This window comes from Anabrus simplex, chromosome 3 (genome assembly GCF_040414725.1).
Source record: "Anabrus simplex isolate iqAnaSimp1 chromosome 3, ASM4041472v1, whole genome shotgun sequence".
Taxonomy (NCBI): Eukaryota; Metazoa; Arthropoda; class Insecta; order Orthoptera; family Tettigoniidae; genus Anabrus; species Anabrus simplex.
The window spans coordinates 485004710-485031394 of NC_090267.1; the positions used below are offsets into that span (position 1 = coordinate 485004710).

The window sequence follows — 26685 nt, forward strand, 5'->3', positions numbered from 1 at the left end:
ATTCAAGATGAAGAGTTTGGGCAAATATTCTTTTATAGGAAGGGGAGTAAGGCATTGGAATAACTTACCAAGAGATATGTTCAATAAATTTCCAATTTCTTTGCAATCATTTAAGAAAAGGCTACGATAACAACAGATAGGGAATCTGTCACCTGGGCGACTGTCCTAAATGCAGATCAGTAGTGATTGATTGATTGATTGATTGATTGATTGATTGATTGATTGATTGATTGATTGATTGATTGATTGATTGATTGATTGTCCGGCTCCATGGCTGAATGGTTAGCGTGCTGGCCTTTGGTCACAGGGGTCCCGGGTTCCATTCCCGGCAGGCTCGGGAATTTTAACCATAATTGGTTAATTTCGCTGGCACGGGGGCTGGGTGTATGTGTCATCTTTATCATCACTTCATCCCCATCTCTACAGCAGGTCGCCTACGGGAGTCAATTCAAAAGACCTGCACCTGGTGAGGCGAACTTGTCCTCGGACTCTCCCGGCACTAAAAGCCATACGCCATTTCATTTTTTTTTTTCATTGACATTGATTGGTTAGAGAAAACTGGTTGTTAAAATATTAGAATGACACCACTGAGTATGGCATGCCCTAGAAATACGACGGTTGAGGTACAAGTGATGGCAGCTACATTCTTCCACGGTGCTACCATACAACGGACATATGCCCTGCAAAGGATAACATTCATAGTGCATGGACACAGCACGAGATGGCGGTGCGTTGTCAGGTACCACGCTCAGGGCGAAGGGACTGCAGTAGTAATCCAACCCCGAGCGGAGGTCGGGTGGGAATTACTGATAAACCCGCCTTACTCACCGGGCATGCTTCCATGCGATTTTGATATCATCCCCAAAGTGAAAGAACCATTGCATGAGAGGCGGTTTAAGACACGAGAGGACAAAAGTTCACAAAATTCATGCATGTTGGGGTGAATGGTATCCGACGTCTCCCGCATCATTGGCAAAGTGTTGTGAACAATCTAAGGGTTTACGCTGATGGTTTACCGTAAAGTGGGGTGGGCATATTACAAGCATGAAAATATGGAACACTTTGACTCCTGTTGATTATTAAGCCCTTTTTAACACTAGCCACAGACCTCACATGGGGTCTGATTATTATTATTATTCTTTCGAATGGGCCACCAGAGGACCACGTGCCAATTTCAATTCCTTCTTCTTTGTTCTTTCCTTTTCTTCCAGTACGCTTTCATCTGTTCACTATGTTTCTTCTTTCTGTCTTCAGACCACTTTGAACCAGTCGTTTTTACTTTCCTACCTTGGAATCCTTCTATTTTCAATACTTTTAACCGAAAGCCTTCTCTATTATTTATTTCTTCTGTTGTTATATTGTTTTTTTCTAAATCCTTTCTTACTTCGTTGACCCAGCTTGTCGTTGATTTCTTACTCCACAAATATCTGAAAATCTTACTGGTTAATCTACTATCTTGCATTCGATATAAATGTCCAAAAAACATAAGTCTCCTTTTCCTCATTACATCTGATATATTTTCTATTTTTTGATATATTTCAGCATTACTTCGTAATTTCCAACCTTCTGCTGTGTTTTGTGGGCCTAATATTTTCCTCATGATTCGCCTTTCTAGTATTTCTAGCTTATCTAAATTATAGTTTAATGCCAGACACTCGCTTGCATATAGGCATTCTGGCTTCACTACTGTGTTGTAATGCCTTATTTTTGCATTTTTGGATAGGCATCTTTTATTGTAGATATCTTTGGTGACACCATAAGCTCTCTCCATTTTATGTACCCTCTCCTCTACTGCAGATTTTTCTAAACCATTTTCTTGGATTATTTCCCCTAGATATTTGAATTTTTTTACCCTCTCTATTTGGCCAATATCTGTTTTCAGAAATTTTGGTGCATCCCAAATATTTGTTAAAAATTTTGTTTTTTCTGCAGAAATTCTTAAGCCAGTTCTGCTGGCGATTCTTTCCAAGACATTTACTTGGGTTACAGCAGATGTCACATTTTCAGAAAGTATTGCAAAGTCATCTGCAAATGCAAGACAATTTATTTCAATCCTTTTGTTTCCTCTTCCTAACCTTATCGGTGAAATGTTGAGTTCAATAAGTTTTTCGTTCCAAATTCTCACTATTTTCTCTAGGACACAATTAAAAAGAATTGGGGATAGTCCGTCGCCTTGTCGTACACCAGTTTTTATTTTGAAAGGCTGTGATATCTCTCCCAGAAATTTCACTTTAGAGACTGTGTCTGTAAGTGTTTCACGGATTAGATTTGCCAGTTTAGACTTTATGCCAAATTCTCGAATTATTTTATATATAGTTTCTCTGTCAACAGAATCAAAAGCCTTTTTGAAATCTACAAACATGACTACAATGTCCTTTGAATTAAGTAACCTGTGACGAATTACTGACTTAAGATTAAATATTTGTTCTGAGCATGATCTTCCTTTCCTGAAACCACCTTGATATTCACCTAAATGATTGTCTAGTGTTGTTTCTACTCTGTTTAATAAAATCTTGGAAAATATTTTATATGCCACTGCTAATAAAGATATTCCTCTGTAGTTATTAACGTCCTGTTTATTACCTTTTTTGTGGAGTGGATGTATCAAGGCTACTTTCCATTCCTCAGGAATTTTTTCAGTTTTCCAGATTTCTTCAAAGAGTAATTGTAGCTCATTTGCTATATTTGGCAAGGACCACTTCAAAAGTTCCGCTGTAATAGAATCTTCTCCGCTAGCTTTGTTGTTTTTGAGGGTTTTAATTACTTCTTCAATTTCTTTTATAGTTGGTGGTATGTCTTCTTCCAAATTTTCATCAATATCTTGAAATTCTAATTTATGACTTGGTTCAGGACAGTTCAAAAGTTGATCAAAATATCTTGCTAATATCTCACAATTTTCAGTATTGCTTAGTCCAATTCTGCCGTTTTCATCCTTGAAACTAACATTTGTAGTTTGGTACCCCTTTAATTCATTCTTAAAAGTCTGATAAAAGTCACGGGTGTTATTTTTTATAAAGTTTTTGTCCATTTCTATAAGTTTCTCCTTTTGAAAGGCTCGTTTAGTACTTCTGATTATCCTTGCTGTTTCCTTCCTTTGTTGTTTAAACTGATCAAAATCTTCAATTTTCTTTGAGCATTTCCATTTTTTCCATGTTTTAGCCCTCTCTGCTAAAGCTTCTTCACATATTTCATTCCACCATATTTTCCTTTTATTTTTTATTGGCCCAAATGTTTTCTGTGCTGCATAATTAATTGCTTTGGATATTTCTTGCCAGTTGCCTTGTTTAGCCACTTTAATTTCATCTTGGTAGTTTTTAATTGATTCTTTTGTTATAGTAAGTCTGTCTACATTATATTTTATTAACCTCTGTGGCTTTCTTTGTTCTTTATTAGGTAGGAGTTTGGCTTTAATTTTAGAGAGAAAATGGTCGGAATCAAATTCACCATTCCTTACTACTTTCACATTCATAATTTCTTTTGTACTTTTTTTTGAAATAGCCACATGATCTAACTGAAACTCTCCTAACATTGGGTTTGGAGATATCCACGTTTTAGCTTTTCTGGGGAGTTTTCTAAAGAAGGTTGACATTAGTTTCAGGTGATAGCTTTGACACAAACTGATTAGCCTAATACCATTTGTATTTGTTCTTCTGTGGGCTGGGTAATGTCCTACTACATTTCTAAATTTCTTTTCTCTACCTATTTGTGCATTGAAGTCACCTAATAGTATTATGGTGTTCATTTTTCGGAATTTTGGATATTTCATTTTCCAAACGAACCCAGAATTCTTCTGTTTTTTGAGGGTTTTTCCTATTGTCTTCATTTATTGGTGCATGGCAATTAACAAGTGTGTACGTTTTGTTTTTGCATTTAATTGATAGGAGAGATATTCTTTCTGAGTTGGATTTAAATTCTGTTACATTTCCTATTATACTTTTATGAATGTAGAAAGCTGTACCAAGTAGTGGCATCCCCTTCATAATTTTGATTGCTGGTTTGCCTTTAAAGATCCTGTAGTTACAAGTGTCTATTACATTTTCATCTAGCAATCTAGTTTCTTGAACTGCCAAAATTTGAATTTTGTTTTTCTCTAGAAGTATTTCTAGTTCTTTTTGTTTACCAGTCTTGAGTAGAGAATTTACATTTAAAGTGCCAAAAAAGAATTCCTTTTTGAATTTCATTTTAGAAGGATTCCAAGGTTGCTCCGACTCAACCTTCTGATTGCAGTTGTTGGGACTCCCCAGAACCTTTAGTCCCAATGCATTGCGTGACGCAATGGTGGATTTCTCTTTCGAGTTACCACCTGGGGTAGTGCCCTCATTCAGCGGACTTTCCATACTGCAATTGAAATTGTATAAAATACAAAGTGAGGAATTAGATTCCAGGATAAGATCGGATTGTTAGTCCGAAATTTGATTTTTGTTCGTGGTTCACTCCACTAGGCTCTTCCGCTCTCTCCACCGTTCGGAACTAAAGCAGAGTTCCTCTTCCGCCTTCAAGACCGTTGGCCAGGTTTCACCTGTAACCCTAGGCAGGGGCCCTTACTGGGTGCTACCACCCGGAGCCAGATGGACCCAGGTTTTTTAACGAGGTTGTTACTCCTCCCCCTCCTCACTTCCCCGTCTCTTGATAGACGAGGCCCCGGGCTTGGGACCGGTAATAGCGGAGTTATTATTATTATTATTATTATTATTATTATTATTATTATTATTATTATTATTGTTCCGGGGTTTCCGAGGCTCCCAGAGGAATAAGAAGCACCTGGGTTGACCGAGCTCGATAGCTGCAGTCGCTTAAGTGCGGCCAGTATCCAGTAATCGGAAGATAGTGGGTTCGAGCCCCACTGTTGGCAGCCCTGAAGATGGTTTTCCGTGGTTTCCCATTTTCACAGCAGGCAAATGCCGGGGCTGTGCCTTAATTAAGGCCACGGTCGCTTCATTCCAATTCCTAGGCCTTTCCTATCCCATCGTCGCCGTAAGACATATCCGTGTCGGTGCGACGTAAAGCAAATAGCAAAAAAAAAAAAAAACACCTGGGTTGAATGGCTAGACAAGGGATTACTTCGAGCAACTTTTACTTTAACAAATTTGGAATTTTTATTCCTTTCCTTTCTTAAAATTGAGAGAGATAGATTTAATAGTATAGCAAAGAACACTTGAGAACATTAACAACCAGCCTCTCAGCTCTAACAGTGCCTTGGACTTAGAAGTCCCAAATCAGGTACAAAATAACGTGGGAGAAAGTTCCAGTCGCTAAATTACAAACGATAAAGCATAATTGCTCCTGACATGTACCGCATTGTGGAAGAGCATAATTTGTTCCGAACAGGAGTTCCATCTCCAAATTACAAGAGTCTAACCTCAAACAGGCAATCAGTTGCTTTTGACACACTTAATTACACTAGGCAACCCACAGGGTGACCCACTTCAAAGTGTTCATACACGGTTGCCTCATGGTGGGCTTATCAATCGCAATGCTCCACGATAAGGTTAATTACTGTTCCCAAAGGAAACCAAACTTAAGACACAGTTACCCTAAAAATAATACAGAATAAACAGTGGCAACATTGTCCATACTACAAGGCCTTAAGAATAAAAGGAAATGTTACTCGTAACATGCCATCAACTAAAGGCAAGGAGGTGAAACACCAGCACTCCTTATAGAAATTTCAGGAAGGAGTAGAACCCAAGTTGGCTTAAAGCCAATGACACAGAAGAGGATAATCCCATTCAAAGAACGGTGACTAAACGAGAAACATTTAAAGCTGAGACAAGTTTTTCAAAATTTAGAGGTTGAACACGTTAGTCACCCAACTCAAAAGTTGAAGGGGAGACAACTGAGGGTCACCACTCGTGTTCCCTTACATAAAATATTTCCGAGTAGGGACTAGAACTAGAGCACAAAGATTGCGCGAAAGGTCCCACATTTCAAACACCAAAAGACACTTTGACTCCTGTTGATTATTAGGCCCTTCTTAACATTAAGAAAACGGCTGAAACCTTCCCCTCAAACTACCTGCAGGCATGATCGCATGGTTAGGTAAATTCTGCTATTACATTGTATCGCAGGATCCTCTTCAAGCAGGCCGCTCTCCTGCCTCCCTAGCCCTCAATGGCCTCCGTCAAGTCGCACTCATAAGCATTGGAGCAATTAAGACGGCCCTAAAGTGCCCTTCTTACATAGTTCCGTAGGGGAAAGTTAGAGATTAAATGAAATTACACTATGCTAATAGGCTGAATTTCCATACACGCCCCGGGGTTTGATTGGCTAGAGAACATATTTACAAGCATATGATAGGTAGAATAGAGGAGGAACCAGCTGAAGTGTTGACAACTTGTATAATTAAAAAAACAATCCTCAAAAAAGGTTAACCAACTTCCAAAACAAAAATTTCGCTGGCAATTAGTTTGTGTCTAGCCATAAGATTGGGCTAACAAATCGATGGTAGAGCCATCTAACCGTCGAAGAAAAAAGTTTTTGAATGTTAAAAGTTCATGTCCGTTGGAATAGATGGGCGTAGAGAAGGCGCGCAGTTTAACTAGCCGCGGAACGTGTACCCCTGGTACAATAATAATAATAATAATAGTAATAATAATAATAATAATAATAATTATTATTATTATTATTATTATTAGAATTATAATAATAATTATAATAATAATTACAATTATAATATAATAATTATAATTATAATTATTATAATAATAATTACAATTATAATATAATAATTATAATTATAATTATAATAATAATAATAATAATAATTATTATTATTATTATTATTATTATTATTATTATTATTATTATTATTATTATTATTATTATTATTATTGTTCCGAGATTTCTGTGGAACAGCAGAAGTGAAAGAAGGCGCAGGGGTGAATGGGTCTAACTACAAATGCCAAGAAAAGAAAAATTTAAAACTTAAACTGAAGGTTATATTTCCTTTCTCTAAATTCTACTTTAGCAAATTTTTATAACAATGAAACGTTAGGTAAAATGACAAGGCTTTAACCAAAACAAGAAAATCCAAAATTTAGAGACAATTTAACAATCTGGGCTTCAAGCCCCAAGTTTTACAATCCTTGAGCTACTAGCCCAACTTTACCAAGGCACAAATTTGTTCAAGGGGCAGAAATCCCCTAATTTCTGGAGCACTTGCTCCCAACTCACAATATCAAGCCTTCAAAAGGCACTCAGTAATCTAATTCTGAAAAGAGCTAACAGGCTCACAGTTAATCAAGCCTATTCAAGGCAACATCAAATTTTACAATTACTTGCCATCAAGGCACAACTTACAAAATTAAACGGGGGTAACTTGAACCCAACCTACTGGGCCTTAGCAGAAGAAGAACAGGTTAAGTAAATGGCCCGACATACAAAAGGAATGGAGGCGTGAATTTGCATCCTACATGAAACTTCTTAAAACCCAAAAGGCACTAGGCCGATGAAACGGGCTATTCCCAAACTATGGAGGTGACTCGTATAAGAAAGAAATATGAACATTACGGAAGAAAAGAAATTCAGTTACCAAAACGTAGTCACCTCAAATCAAAATGAAAGGGAGTTCGAGAGGGTAAAGCACACTCTATCCCCGATTTACAGTTACAAATTTACTTAAGTTTTACATAAACTGGAAGAAATTTACATATTTATAGAGATAGGTTACAAGGTAAAGGTTTCGGACCTTCCCCGCGGGTTAAACTGCTGAGCTAGCAAGAAATAAAGATGTTACGTGGCCATTACCTTGCTGAAGAACTGCTGCCTGATGAACGAGGCACCTCCCTCCTCCTGCTACACTTCCGTACACAAGGTTAGATGTTAAACAAGTGGCCGAGAGACAAGAAAATCAGCAGTTTTTATACCATCGGGGAAGGTTCGAGACCTTTCATGAATAACTAAGACACACCCACAGGCGTTTATTGGGTAGGTTACAGTTACACATCAAAATCGAAGAAGAAAGACACGATTGGTCAAGAATTAATTCCAGAAATTCTGGATTGTCTAAGTTAAAAACTGGCGAAAGGAAAGATTAATATTGCCAACCCACAAATGAAAGAACGAAATTTAGTAAGGACAAAAACTTATGAGTACAAAATTTCTTCAAATAAAGTTCGTTCACTTCGCACCAGGGTGCATGATCATAGTTTTTAGTAGAGACATATATGAGAGAATGACCACACTTCTTGATAAATAGTAAGCAAAAACAAGTCGAAATTCACACAGCGACATCTTCAGAGGAAAAGTTTAAGTAGGTCCAGTTTTAAGTTCAGAGTTTCTCCTGTAGAGGAGGATTTATTGGCGCAAAATTTAAATGTGCAGCGTAGAGGTGTACCACCCGGTACAGTTATTATTATTATTATTATTATTATTATTATTATTATTATTATTATTATTATTATTATTATTATTATTATTTATATGTAGCTGGATGTTTGAACCTGGAAACGAGATTGGGCAAGAAGTTGGAAAAATGTTGGAGAGAAAGATTCTGAAGAACAAAATGGGACCACAATGAACAGAGGGGAGATCGTACAGAATGAAAGGCAATACTTATATCTCAAAGTGGAAAGGATCTCAAATGCATTCCGGAAGAGGAGATTTGTGTTCATCGGGTATATCTACAGAATGAACCCGGGAAGACTGACCAATCAGATAATAAGATTGTTTGACATCAGGGAAACTACGGTGCGCTGGTATCAGAGGTGACGGAAGAGCTGCTAATAACGGGAATACAAGGAACGGAAATCAGCAACAGGGATGCTTACAAGTCGAGGATCAAAGCCACCAAGAGGTTTCAGGGAAAAGGCAGGCACCGCGGACAGAAGAAAGGAGGAGATTGCAGAGTGAAAGGACGAGGATGAAAGCCCAGAAAAAGATGAAGGTGAATTCGAATGAACGTGGTTCATAGTCAGCCAAAACGAAATAATAATAGTAATACATTCATGTCGTATAGGTCAAATTTGGAGCACGTCATTTCAACTGGCCTCTTCTGGCTTTGATATCTGCCCAGTACGTTCTCGGCGTCGTTCTTTCCTCTCCTGTGTTCATGCCTTTCCTATTTTTAATTTTGGCTTGTCTCAGAAACCCTGGAATGCTTAAAGTTTCTTCGTAAGTGGTACACGCTGCTGGATGTCATTATGTGTGATTTTCCATTCTTCAAGGTCTCTATCCATCTCAGTGAACCAAACCTCTTTGGTTTTCTTCTGCTTATAGAAGGTAACGATGCGGTTGGTCGGTCTTGTATGGTGCGTTCGTGTCACATGCCCATAAAATATAATTCTTCTTTTCCGGATGGATCTTCTCTACGTGGGTGTATAGTTCGTCGTTATGCCGTCTTCTGTACTCCCCATTGTCTTTGACGGGACCTAAGATCTTTCTCAAAATTTTCCTTTTTTTTCACCTCCAGGTTCTGATAAGGCCTTTCTTTGTCCACTGCAAGACATTCTGAAGCGTATAAGACCTCTGGACGGATGACACCGCAGTAATGCCTCAACTTTGCTTTATGGACCTCTTGTTGTAGACGCCCACGGTTTAGTGGTACGCCATTTCCATTTATTTTTTCATCCGCAATGTAAAGGCTCCTTTCTATGAGAGGTTTGGTGTTATCACTTCTCCCAGATATTTGAAGTTATCTACTCGCCTCTACTTATCTACTCCCACTGTGAGCTCTCTGGGTTCCAGCTTGATATTAGTTAAACATTTTGATTTCTCGAGAGTGATCTGGAGGCCTGCCTTAGCTGCTTGTGTTTTAAGCTGAGGAAACCTGTTCCATGGCTGTGTTTAAGGATTCAGAAAAATTGCAAAATCATCTGCAAAGACAACGGAATCAACATCAAAATCTTGGCTTTTGGATCCTAGCCCGACTCCGATTTGAACTCCTTGATTATTCAGTTCTTTACGCCACTCTTGGATTACCTTTCCAACAACACAATTGAAGAGTAGAGACGATAGTCCATCTCCTTGCCTAACTCCTGTCTTGTTTTCAAAGGCGTCTGAAATCTCTTTCCTGAATTTCACCTTCGAGGTGGTGTTGGTCAATATTTGTTGGACGATTGTTCTGGTTTTGTTGTGTAGGCCAAATTCCTTTAAAAATCCGGTCAGGGTGGTACGATCTATCGAGTCATGTGCCTTCTTGAAATATATAAAATATAATAATAATAATAATAATAATAATAATAATAATAATAATAATAATAATAAATAATAATAATACGTCTGTTTCACTCTTTTGTTACATTTAGCGCCAACCAAACACACTACAATTTCTTTACACAATGAAAAAAAATATATGCTACGGAAGTATCGTGGAACAGAGAGGTGTAAGAAGGCCCTGAAGTGAATGGGTGGGCAGGGAAATGACCAGAGCATAAGTTAAAGCACTAAATTTTGAAATTGTATTTCTTTTCTTTTTTTATTTTAAAGTGTGATTCGGAATAAATAACAGTTAAATAGAATAACAAATTAGCTCGTCAGCTCTGATGACAACAGCGGACTATAAGTCCAAAAAAAAAAAAACAGGTACAATAAGAGAAAATAATCGACGCAATAATTTACAAGGGATGAGCAACATAGCTCTAAACAGGTACACTTTAAAAAGGGCATGTTTTCTCCACTCATTTACATTCTAGGATACTCAGCTCCAAAAGTTACAGTCCAGCCTCTCAGAGGCACTAGCTTCTTACAAAACTATGTGTGATGAACTTCAATACTGTGTTTACAGTCACTTCTGCTCAATAGTCTTTTACACATTCGTCTATCAATAATAACAATTTAAACGGCGGCAATGAGTGCCCATTCTAAATGGCCTTAATGTAAAAATAAAATGTTTAACACGATCGGTCATGAACAAAGGCTGGAGGCGAAACACTTGATCTCCTTTTAGAAAAAAACGTAAAATCCTAAATAGGCTTATGGCCCGAAGTTGCAGAGGCTAAGCCTTTACTACGGAGGGGTGACTAAACGAGAAATATCAAATGCCGAAGGAGTGTGAAGAATTTAGAGGTTCAGAAAATAAATTCATCCCATACTAAATTGAATGGGAATCAACAGAGGGTGAACACTCTTTGTTCCATTAATTTATATGTTTCCCTGCAGGGATTTGAACAGAGTCCTCAGAATTGCTGAAAATCTACATTTAAAACCTTAAGTTAGTACTTTACATTACATTAAAGAAGTTTGAAAGCTTCCCTTCAAGCCATCTGCCGGAACTATCACATTTTAAGAAAATTCTGCCATTATCTTCCTTGCTGAGCGGTTCTAACGCCTGTTTACGGCTGCTGCCTCCTAATCACGCCGCACACACAAGACCGGAGCGATGGACATGACAATACGGCCCTAAAGCGCCCCGCTTTTATAGGATTTCCGAGGGGAAGTTTCCAGAACTCTTTTTAGATAGGCAGGATGCCTGTACACACCCCCAGTTTTAATTGGCTAGAGAAATATACACGAAATTCCTGATCGGTTAATAAGTAATGAAGAAGGAAGCCATGGGAGTGTTGACAACTTAAGCACATGAACAAAACAATCTTCACAAACTTAAGGTTTGCCACCTTAAAAAAATGAAATTCCCTTAAGAATGAATTGTTCTTAATCCCGCCAGAGGGAGACATGGGCGGACGGTAGAGACATCTAATAGTTGAAGGTCCAAGTATCTTGTGTTATATTAGGTCAAGATTCATAGCACAGATGGCCTTCTAGAAAGCGCGCAGTTCGACGGGACGGAGAAGGTGAAGCTTTGTGACAAATAAAGTTTAAACACAGTATTTTAAAATATACGGGACGGTTCACGAAATACGGGACAATATGCGTGCGTACCATTTATATTTTGCTAAGACAACGGGACACTTCAGAGAAATAATGGACAGTCTCATAAAATAAGGGACGTCCGGTCACCGTATGATAAAGGTTACTCTACTCTCTGAGAGTAACATTATGTAGCACAAGGATTTCTTGGCTGAGAGATTCCTCGTGTTATATCCTACTCCCGGTATTATTCATACATTCCACAGCACGTTACGTTCCCCATTCCTATCTTTATATTTCTATTCGCCAGGCAGATTCCACATTCGTGCGAAAAAGTAGTTGCCATGACCCTCGTACTTGTGAATGCTCTTGCAAATTGTAGGACCATACATCTTTGCTGCTAATGGGTAAGCATCTTCAGCGGATTTCTCACTTCTGTGATTCATTCTAAAGACATATTGGTACATCTGAAGACATGATTTGAATGTTTTTGCCTGTTCTAGAATCATCTAGTCCAGTCGCTGTTGGACAAACGTCTACTGTGGTCTATATGTATCCCCTCATCGTGCCATCCGGAAGACCTTCAGGCACACCTCCAGGTACACATGAGACGACTGCTCTTGGAGGATGACAACAGCACTGATCTGCACGTCGCCGTGTATCCCGGGAACTGCTACACGGCGCACGGCGAACCGCTCGGCAAGGAGGACTGGGCAGTCATGTGAGTCTCCTATCGCATTAGTCTGAAAGATTCTTTGTGTACAGCAGAGGTCTTCAAATCATTGGACCCTGAGTATGTTTCTATTGTATCGGACGTATTAACTAGACTAAACCTACCCATCCGTATACTTCAGGGACAGACGTATGATGGCGCTGCAAACATGAGAGGTATCTACAGGGTGTCCTATAAAAAGGTTTCAATATTTACAGTTGAGGCAGCACACAACACAAAGGGAAAGAAAAGGTCCTATAAACAACGATCACAATATGTTCGGAACTATGATCCACTACCACTGCTATTAATGAATCGTATGCAAGAAAAGACGGAAATACTTTCCTACCAAAACATTGGTCGTAAGCCTACTAGCACGTTGTGTTAAGGTCTTATTGTGATGGGGCACCGGCACATTTTCATTGTAAGGTTAGGTGCCACCTAACCAGTGGCAAAGCTATTAATTAATAAATGGACAGGCAGGAAATCTTAGCTTAAAGTTTCTTTCAGAGTAGTTCCAAAAGTCGAGTTCTCTTGGTTGCAAAATGGCCAATCACACGGTCCTTCAATAGTTCATCATTCATCAATTCCTTCACAGGCTTTTTATTGATAGAAATGGTTCTAAGACTGCTGAGTCATTCATTATTCATTGTATTACACAAAAAGGTTTTTATCCTCTTCGGAGTACTCACACTCCTTTCAGAGGAAGCCGTGATCACAGGAAATGTTAATATTAACCGAATCAATTATGACACTTCAAACATACACTGGTGCGAAATCATTGAGGACAATATAATTTAAAAGTTTTTGAGAGGACAAATGTTTTTCTATATCGGAAAAAATGTTTATCAATTCATTTTCGAGTATTTCTGTATAAAAAAGGAGTTATATGTTCATGAGATTGTTCAGTTTAATAGTGGCGAAGCTCTCTTTGTAAACTTTGAAGTGAGTTGGATCCAACAATTCAACAAACTGAATGCTTTCAAAATCGTCAAACTGTATTTCCATTTGTACAATTAAAGTGTCAAGGACTTCACTCTTAACATTTTGAGCGTTTGGAATGTCCTGTCATCTACATCTCATTATCTATATATATAAAATAACTTGTCCTGACTGACTGACTGACTGACTGACTGATTCATCATCGCCGAGCCAAAACCACTGGACATAAAGAGATGAAATTTTGGGGATATATTCATATTAAGACGTAGGTGCTCGCTAAGAGAGGATTTTTGGATATTCCTTCGCTAAGGGGGTGAAAACGGGGGTGAAATTTTAAAATGAGTTGCTCTATATCTCAAAACTTTAAGAGTTTACAGATGTAAAAATTGATATTTAGAATCTTCTTTAAAAATAAGGAAACACGTATTTTTTTGTTTTCAGAAAATCCCAATAGGAGGGGTGAAAATGGGGAAAAATGGGTTGAATGCCTTTAATCAGGATACCGGTACCTATATCTCAGAAACTGAAGATATTACAGACCTGAAAATTGGTACTTTTGATCTCTTTTAAAAATAAAGAAACACGTATTTTTTTGTTTTTGGAATATCCAATTAATGGGAGGGTGAAAAGGGGGTGAATTTTTAAAATGAGTGAATCTATATCTCCAAACTTTTAAAGTTTGCAGATGTAAATATTGGTATTTAGAACCTTCATTAAAAATAAAGGAACACGTATTTTTTTGTTTTCGGAAAATCGCAATAGGAGGAGTGAAAAGGGGCTAAAAAGTGGTTGAATGCCTTCAATGAGGCTACTTATATATCAGAAACTGAAGATATTACAGACCTGAAAATTGGTGTTTGAGATCTCCGTTAAAAATAAAGAAACACTTTTTTTTTGTTTCTGGAAAATCCAATTTAGGGGGGGGGGGTGAAAAGGGAGTAATATTTTAAAATGAGTGTATCTATCTCAAAATTTTTAAAGGTTATATATGTGAAAATTGGTATTTAGAATCTCCTTTAAAAATAAATAAGCACACGTATTTTTTCGTTTTTGGAAAATCCAAATATTGGGGGGTAAAAAGGGGGGAGTGTAAATTTTTTAAAATGAGTGTGTATACATCTTAAAACTTTAAAATTTACAGATGTAAAAATTGGTAGTTAGAATCTCCTCTAAAAATAAAGGAAAACGTATTTTTTGTTTCCTGTAAATCCCAATAGGACGGGTGTAAAAGGGTGAAAAATGGGTTGAATGCCTTTAATGAGGATACATATATCTCAGAAACGAAATATATTACAGAACTGAAAATTTGTATATGGGATCTCCTTTAAAAATTAAAAAAAACACATATTTTTTAGTTTTGGAAAATCCAATTAATGGCGGTTAAACAGGAGTGACAAATTTTTGAAAGACTATATCTACAGAATATCTTGGAAACGTAAAATGTTACAGACGTAAAAAGTGGGTGTTTGTAATCTCCTGTAAATCTAAAGAAACATAGGTGATTTGTGTTTGGAAACTCCACTTAAGGGGAATTCAAAAGGGGTGAAATTTTAAAATGAGAATTTTTACAGTTTATCTCAAAAAACTTAACATGTTACAGAAGTGAAAATTGGTATTTTTTTTCTATTAAACATAAAGAAACGTGTATTTTTAGCTTTCGGAAATACCACTTGGGTGGAGGGGGGAGTAAAAGTGACTGAAAATGGTGTTGAATTCTTTTAATTAGGCTACTGATATCTCAAAAATGAAAACGTTACAGACGTGAAATTCGATATTTGCAATCTGCTTTAAAAATAAAGAAACACGAATTCTCAGAAAATCCAATGAAGGGGGGGGGGGTGAAAGAATTGAAAAATTAATTGAATTAATTGAATGAGAATACATACATCTAATAAAAACTACAGTTGTTACAGACGTGAAAATTCGTATTTGGATCTCCTTTAAAAACAAAGAAAAACGCGTTTTGGGGGGAAACCATCTTGGAGGGCGGGAGTGTAAAGGAGTTGAATTCCTTTCATGAGGACACATAAATCAAAAACTGAAGAAGTTAGAGTCGTGATAATTGGTATTTAGAAGATCCTTTACTATTAAAGAAACAAGTATTTTTTGCGGGAAAATTCACTTAGGGGGGGGGGGAGTAGTGTGAAATGAAGTGAAAAAAGTAAATTATTTTTATGGGGATACTATATCTCAAAACTGAAGGTAATACACGTGAACATTGGTGTTTGAAATCTTCTTTAAACATAAGAAACTAGCCTTCTTTTAATTTTTTTTTTGGGGGGGGGGGTGCCGGTAAATAAACTTAACGGCGGTGGGGTGTAGAAGGAGGTGAGACCAATTGATTTTACTGTTCTTAATGTACTTATAAGGATCCTCGGCAGCGCGCCGGCCTCTCACAGCTGGGTTCCGTGGTTCAAATCCCGTTCACTCCATGTGACATTCGTGCTGGACAAAACGGAGGCGGGACAGGTTTTTCTCCGGATACTCCGGTTTTCCTGTCATCATCCATTCCAGCAACACATAATAATAATAATAATAATAATAATAATAATAATAATAATAATAATAATAATAATAATAATGTTCCGGACCGTCGTTAAATGGCGGACCGCGCTGGAAACGGCTCCTGGACGGGTAATGACTAAGAATGCAGTCCGACCGCGGGTTTAGTGCCTTCTAGGCACCCAATATGACACCACGCCGGATCTCCTGAAGGATTTTATCCATATTAAAAATGATTATAGGAAAAGATGGCAAAGATTTACGGACCCAACTGACCGGGAGGAATACCTGAGCCTAGCCCGGGAAGTACGAAATCGATTGCTGGAAAAGAAGATTGAAAAATGGGAGGAAACATGCCGTAATCTAATAGAAATCGAGTCAGATCGGGAATTTTGGTGGGTTCTCGCAGAAACCGAGTCAGACCGCGAATTTCGGCGGATTATATATCTAAAACAATAAGCATTCAATTATAAATTTCAGTATAATACCGTAGCGAAGCACGGGTATCTTGCTAGTCTATATATATAAAATAACTTGTCCTGACTGACTGACTGACTGACTGACTGATTCATCATCGCCGAGCCAAAACTACTGGACATAAAGAAATGAAATTTTGGGGATATATTCATATTAAAATTTAGGTGCTCGCTAAGAGAGGATTTTTGGATATTCCGTCGCTAAGGGGGTGAAAAGGGGGGTGAAATTTTAAAATGAGTGTATCTATATCTCAAAACTTTAAAAGTTTACAGGTGTAAAAATTGGTATTTAGAATCTTCTTTAAAAATAAGGAAACACGTATTTTTTTGTTTTCAGAAAATCCCAATAGGAGGGATGAAAAAGGGTGAAAATGGGGGAAAATTTGTTGAATGCCTTTAATCAGGATACCGGTACTTATATCTCAGAAACTGAAGATATTACAACCTGAAAATTGGTACTTTGGATCTCTTTTAAAAATAAAGAAGCACGTATTTTTTTGTTTTTGTAAAATCCAATTAATGGGAGGGTGAAAAGGGGGTGAATTTTTAAAATGAGTGAATCTATATCTCCAAACTTTTAAAGTTTGCAGATGTAAAAATTGGTATTTAGAATCTTCATTAAAAATAAAGAAACCCGTATTTTTTTTTGTTTTCGGAAAATCGCAATAGGAGGAGTGAAAAGGGGTGAAAAAGGGGTTGAATTCCTTTAATGAGGCTACTTATATCTCAGAAACTGAAGATATTATAGACCTGAAAATTGGTGTTTGGGATCTCCTTTAAAAATAAAGAAACACGTATTTTTTTGTTTCTGGAAAACCCAATTAAGGGGGGTAAAAAGGGGGTAATATTTTAAAATGATTGTATCTATATCTCAAAACTTTTAAAAGTTATAGATGTAAAAATTGGTATTTAGAATCTCCATTAAAAATAAAGAAACACGTATATTTCGCTTTCGGAAAATCGTAATAGGAAGGGTGGTAAAGGTTGAAAAAGGGTTCGAATGCATTTCATGAGTCTACTTATATTTCACAACCTGAAGATATTACAGACCTGAAAATTGGTGTTTGGGATCTCCTTTTAAAATAAAGAAACACGTATTTTTGTCTGTGGAAAATATAATTGGGGGGGGGGGTTGAAAAGGGGGTGATTTTTAAAAATGAGTGTATCTATATCTCAAAACTTTTTAAGTTTATACATGTAAAAATTGGTGTTTAGAATCTCCTTTAAAAATAAAAAAAACACGTATTCTTTTGTTTTCGGAAAATCCCAATAGGAAGGGTTTAAAAGGGTGAATAATGGGTTGAATGCCTTTCATGAGGCTACTTATATTTCAGAACCTGAAGATATTACAGACCTGAAAATTGGTATTTTGGATCTACTTTAAAAGTAAAGAAACACGCATTTTTTCGTTTTTGGAAAATCCAAATATTGGGGGTGAAAAGAGGGGGTGAATTTTTTAAAATGAGTGTGTCTACATCTTAAAACTTTAAAATTTACAGATGTAAAAATTGGTAGTTAGAATCTCCTCTAAAAATAAAGGAACACGTATTTTTTTGTTTCCCGTAAATCCTAATAGGAGGGGTGTAAAAGGGTGAAAAATGGGTTGAATGCCTTTAATGAGGATACACATATCTCATAAACGAAAGATATTACAGAACTGATAATTTGCATATGGGATCTCCTTTAAAAATAAAGAAACACGTATGTTTTAGTTTTTGGAAAAGCCAATTAATGGCGGTTAAACAGGAGTGACAAATTGGGGTGAATTTTTTGAAAGACTATCTACAGAATATCTTGGAAACGTAAAATGTTACAGACGTAAAGAGTGGGTGTAAATCTCCTGTAAATGTAAAAAAATATAGGTGATTTGTTTTTGGAAACTCCACTTAAAGGGAACTCAAAAGGAGTGAAATTTTAAAATGAGAATTTTTTACAGTATATCTAAAAAAACTTAGCATGTTACAGAAGAGAAAAATGGTATTTTTTTATCTCTATTAAACATAGAGAAACGTGTACTTTTAGTTTTCGGAAATACCACTTGGTTGGAGGGTGGGGGTAAAAGTGACTGAAAATGGTGATGAATTCTTTTAATTAGGCTACTAATATCTCAAAAATGAAGATGTTACAGACGTGAAATTTGATATTTGCAATCTGCTTTAAAAGTAAAGAAACACGTATTCTCGGAAAATCCAAAGAAGGGGGGGGGGTGAAAGAATTGAAAAATTAATTGACTTAATTGTATGAGAATACATACATCTAATAAAAACTAAAGTTGTTACAGACGTGAAAATTCGTATTTGGACCTCCTTTAAAAACAAAGAAGAACGCGTTTTGGTGGGGAAACCATCTTGGAGGGCGGGAGTGTAAAGGAGTTGAATTCCTTTCATGAGGACACATAAATCAAAAACTGAAGAAGTCACAGTCGTGATAATTGGTATTTAGAAGATCCTTTACTATTAAAGAAACAAGTACTTTTTGCGGGAAAATTCACTTAGGGGGGGGGGGGGGGGGGAAGGAGTGTGAAAGGAAGTGAAAGAAATTGAATTATTTTTATGGGGATATTTACATCTCAAAACCGAAGGTAATAGACGTGAACATTGGTGTCTGGAATCTCCCTTAAACATAAAGAAACAAGCATTCTTTTAAATTTGTTGTTGGGGGGGGGGGGGTTGGCGTTAATTAAACTTAACGGCGGTGGGGGGTGGGGTGTAGAAGGAGGTGAGACCAATTGATTTTACTGTTATTAATGTACTTATCAGGATCCTCCGTTTCTCAGGCGGCAGCGCGCCGGAATCTCACAGCCGGGTTCCGTGGTTCAAATCCCGGTCACTCCATGTGGCATTCGTGCTGGACAAAACGGAGGCGGGACAGGTTTTTCTCCGGATACTCCGGTTTTCCCTGTCATCAGCCATTCCAGCAACACATAATAATAATAATAATAATAATAATAATAATAATAATAATAATAATAATAATAATAATAATAATATTCCGGACCGTCGTCAAATGCGCGGACCGCGCTGGAAACGGCTCCTGGACGGGTAATGACTAAGAATGCAGTCCGGCCGCGGGTTCAGTGCCACCAAGGCACCCAATATGACACCACGCCGGATCTCCTGAAGGATTTTATCCATATTAAAAATATTATAGGAAAAGATGGCAAAGATTTACGAACCCAACTGACCGGGAGGAATACCTGAGCCTAGCCCGGGAAGTACGAAATCGATTGCTGGAAAGGAAGATTTAAAAATGGGAGGAAACGTGCCGTAAAATCATAGAAAACCAGTCAGATCGGGAATTTTGGTGGATTCTCGCAGAAAACGAGTCAGATCGCTAATTTCGGCGGATTATATATCTAAAACAATAAGCATTCAATTATAAATTTCAGTATAATACCGTAGCGAAGCACGGGTATCTTGCTAGTTTATTTTATATTTTTCAACGCAAGAGGATACCGTGTTTTCTGATCGCATATCCTTGAGGATACCAGTGGTTTTCTTAACTTCAGTATTGCACACAATTACATCAAATGTGGTTTTATTTTGCAGTAGAACAAGGAGATGGTCTGTATAAATAAATAAAAATTCTCTATAGAGACAATGAGAATAAACGAATTGGGCTTTCCTGAGTATGTTAAGCAACCCAATAGCAGAATTGTACGACTCACTGTCACAACCCTCACCATTCTGTGCAATTATCTTCAGAAACCTGCCTTAAATCATCATAGTACATGCTTTTGGAAGTCTGAATCCTTTGGGTTCCAGAAGATGAGCTCTCTTTGAGGATCTACTAAAAAATGACTGAAACGCTGTCAGCTTATTAATGAAGAGCCTGGCTGATTTTATTTGTTTTGGAGCAATGGAGAAGAACAAAGTTTAATTAGTGGGCTAACAGTGTAGAAATATTGCCCGTCGGCAAAATTGCTTAACGTAATGCTGAACAACCCCCCACCCCCCAAGCTTTCCTGCCATTGTGGAGCACCCGTCATGTTTGACATACGATTTCATCAATTATTCCTCACTTTCACAGAATATCCACAATTAATTCTGATTGGCCCGAAGCAGCCTTTTCAATCGAAACATCATGAAAGCCTATGAATCTTTCTGTGGGATCTTGTTTTCAGCAGAACTGGAATATTACACGGACTTGAGATATATTTTATACATCTAAGGTCTCATCCGCCTGAATGCCAATGAAATTACAAGAATATAATACTGCTTTGATCGTCTCCTGGATTATGGTAGTTACATACTCAATTCATTCATTCATTCTGTATTTCGCTTGATGTGCCTTTAAAGCCCGACGTGCCGGGCTGAGTTGCTCAGGCGGTTGAGGTACTGGTCTTCTGACCACAACTTGGCAGGTTCCATCCTAGCTCAGTCCGGTGGTATTTGAAGTTGTTCAGATACGCCAGCCTCGTGTCGGTAGATTTACTGGCACGAAAAAGAACTCCTGCGTCTCCGAACACCATAAAAGTAGTTAATGGGGCATAAAGCAAGTATTCTTCTTCTTCTTCTTCTTAGTATTATTATTAAAATCCCAACGTGGACTGAAGATGATCTAGGATGTAGTTCCTGTTTTCAAAGAAGATCCAACAACTGTAGGTAACTGCTCCTGTTGATCGAGTCTTCCCCTTCAAAATGACCTCGAAATCCAAGGTCCTGTTTCCCAAGAAAACACACAATATAAATTATCTCAACAACAAGCCGATTTAGTTTTACGACTTCGTTATGTTTAACGGCTTGAATTCTTGCACCTTCATATAAAGAACGTCCTATTCCTCGGCGCTTCAGTAAACGGAATTTCTCTTCATTCTGAATATGTTTATTTCAATTTTGATGCTTCTGCGCTTTTCTAGGAACGTTTTTGTAATATTTGTCTCATTTAAAGTCCATTCCTCTTCCCTACCAAGTGAAACACACTTAGACCTTATTAAGAAAACCACGAATATCGTGTATACCAAGAGAATTGAAATGTTCTAGCTACTTTACCGTCAAAATACTTAGCATCTGAATTAGGCATACATGTTCTGATTTTGGCTTCACACTTCTCTTCGTAAATCCAAAAGGGGAACGGTTTACATTTTAAAGAGTTCAAACGACTTGTATAGTTCCCGAAAGGGCTTGCTTCACTCAGTGATTGCCTACTAACTCGAAAGAACTGCGTGCGCACTTACACAATTAACAATACGTACTTCATTGTCGCCTTTACGCTAGGAATTTCTACACCCTCGAATAGCAGAACAGGCATGCCTCAACACTTAGCGGAGAGAGGGGCGTGGGCGGTAACCTCACCTTCTTCCACTACCCCGCTCCAATCACCAAGCTGGCGAAACGCAAACAAAACAAAAAGTCCTGGGTGAGTCAAGTTAGGTATTTGCTGCCTCCCTGTCAGAACAAGTAGTCCGCTGTTACCATCTAGCGGGCGATCAGCGAAGCACATAGCCTGCTGTCAACCATGTAGTACATATTAAATAGAGATTATTGTAGTTTTAGCACAATAACAACAGCAGATAAATTTGTTACGACATTTATATAATTTAATCGTATTTCTTAGAGTAGGCATTGCCTCAAATGACTCCAAATAGGTCCGCCACTGCACCTGACACGGGTCATCCAAGAGCGATGGATTAGTCAGGGAGGACCAATACCTTGGCCTGCCCGTTCGCCTGACCTCAACCCTTTAGATTTTTGGTTTGTGGGACATGTAAAGTCCATGGTGTAAGTGGTCCCCATAGATGATGTGCTTAAACTACGAGAACGCGTGTGATGCAATCCGACAACAACCGGAGGTGGTCCAGCGAATGCGTGATTCCATGTGACCTAGAGTGGAAGGATGCACTGCAGTGGTTTTCGACGACTACTGTTTATAGGACCTTTCTTCCCTTCGTTTGTAAATACTGGAACCTTTTCGAAAGACACCCTGTATTATGGAGTACAATTGGCACTTAAAACCTGGCTTTCAATGACTCCTCTGAGTATATACTCCTCGGTTATTCCCCAGAAATATATTTTCCCCCTGTGGGTGGGGGTGGTAGAATAACAGCCACGGTATTCCCTGCCTGTCGTAAGAGGCGACTACAGGGGCCCCAGGGACTCTGAACTTCGGAACATGGGATGGCGACCACGAGGCCCTTTGCTGATCCTTGGAATTGCTTCACTTAGTTGTGGCAGGCTCCTCACTTTCATCTATCCTATCAAACTTCCCTTGTTTAACTCATGTTTTATTCCGACCCCGACAGTATTACAGCACTTGGAGGCCTAGGGAGTATTTCATTTTCACGCCCTTCGTGGCCCTTGTCTTCCTTCGGCCGAAACCTTCATTTTTCGAAGTGTCGGATCCCTTCCATTTTTTCTTTCTGACTAGTGTTATATAGAGTATGGTTGCCTAGTTGTACTTCCTCTTGAAACAATAATCACCACCACCACCACCACCACTAGAAATATCGTTGCAAATTGTAGGACCATCTAGCTTAGCTGCTGTTTGGTTAGCGGATTTCTCACCTCCTGTACCTCAGTTCCCGAGTCTCAGTGGTGGCCGGATCAAAACATTTTATCAAAAATAAAAGACTATAAAGATATTAATATTTAACCCTTTGGTCCATACTAAAGGATACCTATCTTCCTTACCTATTAGCAAAAGTTCATGAGATCTATCTCTTGGGTCATATCGGGTTCTAAGTCACTTGCTGAGGTAAAGGTAGGGTTCAGTAATTCTAATCTATCTACTTAAATGAAAGGTCTGTTTAAAATATTCCTATTTATTCAAGTAATCTTTGAAGTGTTAATCATTTTATCATCGGTATGATTAGAATCCAATCGTGTCCACTGGACACCACAATCATTTACACAGAAGGTCAAAATACTGGTGTGAGCCTTTGACATAACTGCCTGATGAGCATCCTTACTAGAAACCATTGTCTCAATTATTAATTAAAGAAAAGAAAGTATGGAAATCCTTAGATTCGGCTTCTATGTGAGACTACATGTACCATCATAGTGATTCTTTATGGTCCAGTTCTCGTAACACGAACTCTGGACTCTGGGTATAATTAAGGCAGTCCAATCGGTGTGTGCCACACAGTGGTTATACGGCATGGACCCTTAATTGAATCGATGTGACCTGCGACTTTGTCATGGACCGACATCTAAACTTCTAAGTTACTTTAAAGTCATTGTGGATGATGACCGCAAGGAAAATGATGCTACGGTGGCATATGGCCCTACTCTAAGTCACTGAGGTTGATGACCCCATGACCATCCAATTTTCTAAGCTGAAAGCTAAACACAATTAAGTTACATCGGTTGATGACCAAAGTTTCCACTTTACTAACACCAGCACATTTACTGCTCAATCAATCAAAGTTAAATAATGCAACAACAACAATGCTCACAATACCTTGTGGCAGTAAAATCCATTACCTTCAGATATGTCCCCTTAATCGTTACGTTAACATTTACATATTCCCCAGAAAAAAACTAAGATTTCCAGAATGCATCTTCAAGTCATTTGCTTGATTTAAAGTTATTTCAAAATACGTTTCCACTGAATTTAATAATAAAATTAAATGATTTAATGAAATCTTAATGAACAACAAATTCTATCTCCGCGGGCTAGTGGTTTCTTTCACATGTCCCTGCACAAGTCTTGACGTAATTAATTTTTTTAAATCATGCCGGATGTCTATCGTCGGTGACTGGAAAAATTTACATCACTTATTTCCAGTATTTATCTTATTTCGAAATATCACACTTTACTGTAATATAATTTAATACTAATCATTATTACTACTTGGATAACCCTGATAATTAAGTGCAAAACCATAAGTAACTCGCCGTACTACGTAAACCGCTTACGATGTCATATCTTGTCGTAAAATTTCCGTGAAGCTTTGTGCGCCCCTCACAAACAAAACAATCATCATTACCATCGCTCTATATTTGGACAACCCTGAAATTGGCTAACCTTACTCATTATATTCTAAATTCGTGGTCTCAAATGTACATTACAATCTCAATTAAACACATTTACAATATCTAATAACACACACGTTATTTCCGGATGAAAATTTCAACTAGATCCAACATTTAACGTTATCCCCTGCCAAGAAATGCAATCTCGCGTCAATGCGTATTCGAGCGGCGAACTCCTATCAGCTGACGGCATCTAGCCCCGACCCTCGCTATGCGGTGATATGAGACATCTGTTCGTTCTACCTGACTGGCCTCTCAGAATGAAACCTTTAAAAACTTTGCCGACATAATTAAACAAATACGATATTTCTGACCAACAAAATGCACATAGATTATACTTCAAAATGCCCACACTAATTGTACACGTCGCAAAATAATACCGGCATGGATTCTCTAGTTCTATTTTCCATCCCAAACATTACACAAATCTTCCTCGGGCTTATACATATCCCGGAACATTTATAGGCTTCCAATCACCTGATTCACATATCCCATCTCTTCTCATACGACGACTCTGAACTCTCGTCTCCACTGGATGGCTCTCACTGACAAAAAGACTGGAATAAAAAATACTTAGAATCCACGACGCCTAATACGTACAAATACATTAATAATGAACACTTCGCATAATGATCTCGTATTTTCCCAAAATGACTGTAAAATTCTACTAAATTTTTATTGTCAGTCAGACACACTTTAAATGGACATAGAATAACGTTTCACTCCGTGACAAATTCACCACTCTATGCTCTCACCCGACAGCGCGCTTCCACTCGGTTGAAAATGTGTAACCATGGATTTCTTACATTATTTACGTCAAAATTCAAACAGAAAAAATTTACGTCAGATAAAATTATCTCAATTAACATCACAAAGGTATAGGCAATAAATTCACGGAAACTGACGATCTACTCTGGACGTGATATCACTTCGAAGCCCTCATTAATAACTTTTACATGTCACACGGCGCTCACAATATTTTAATTTTATCCAAGCAGAAATTAAAACAAATGACCTTTCGTCATATTTGACATTCGCCAAAAACATAGGGGTGACCAACTGCGTCACAAAAACCCATTTCAAATGCACATGAATTTGACATCACAAAACAAGATATAGTAGGTGGTAAGATGGTAAGGCACCTACCTTAAATCGACGCCAGCTTCCATCATTAGGCTCATCTGTGACCTTCCGTCACTTTATCTAGCCATTTTACATTTCTGGCTGTTTATCATGATATAATTTTATTTTCCTGGAAATGAAGCACATAAATAAAGAAATACCCTTCACACATGTCTCCGTTGATCGTACTCGACTGATGGTAGTTACTGCCCGCACACGAATTACTTTTACAACACAAAATATTTTACAGTTTCATACTTCTTCTGCAATATCTTGACCTCCTTTTCATAAGACTACCTTTGCTCAAACAAATCCATTTTGGATTCAAGACCCCAGCCACATCGGCCCAAATCTGTTCGTCGGACTTAGTCTACTTTATCGCTGGATTACAGAACAGTCTAACTCTCTCCCTCAAGATTCAAGAACACAATGCAAGGGTTTCATCATGGTTCCCCTCCTATATTTATAGCCACTTAACCCCCCCGCCCTCTCTCTCTCTCCAGGCCGCCAAGAAATTTGCGTAATCATTCTAACTTAAATGAATCGTATTTGAAAGAGTTTTGGATGTAACCATGTATTTGTTAACTCACTAGCAGTAGTGATCCTGAACATTTAAAATTTATATTTATTAGTTTAGCCGGTTAAATGACCTCATTTGATATGCACTACTTTCTGTCGACTTCGCGTGGGGGCGCCATACAGACGCGCTCTTCTGAAATAACCCACAAAAAATGGCTTAGCAGTCTCAAACTTTCTTCGGTATCCTTCCACGTACGACACGTGCGGATGACGTCACGTATCCCAGAGCGTGGGACGGAAAGTAGCTATCCCCTTGCCACGTGTCACTTCCGTGATATCGAGAATTTTTCAGAAATGTAGTAACTTTTCATACTTAAAATTCTTAGGGTACAAAGGTCATGGGTTCAATATATTACACAATCTTCTGAGTGTGCAGTTTAAAACTAAAGTAGATTTTAATGTGAGGTATGAAACTAGGTTTTAAAATCTAGAAACTCTTCGGAGTGTGGCTCTGATTATACTAATTATAATTTCGTGTGGCTTTTTCTAACCGAGTGCAGCCCTTGTAAGGCAGACCCTCTGATGAGGCTGGGCAGCATCTGCCGTGTGTAGGTAACTGCGTGTTATTGTGGTGTAGGATAGTGTTATGTGTGGTGTGAGTTTCAGGGATGTTGGGGATATATAATATATATAC

General features: G+C 38.0%; 1 protein-coding gene across 1 annotated transcript in view; it reads left to right on the top strand.

Annotated features, from left to right (window-relative positions):
- Positions 1-26685, top strand: part of LOC136866546 (nose resistant to fluoxetine protein 6) — a 155734-nt gene that overhangs the window by 70620 nt on the left and 58429 nt on the right. Inside the window, exon 3 of the mRNA XM_067143614.2 lies at positions 12249-12466. Coding sequence (XP_066999715.2) covers positions 12249-12466 — 218 coding nt within the window. The remainder of the gene's footprint in view (positions 1-12248; positions 12467-26685) is intronic.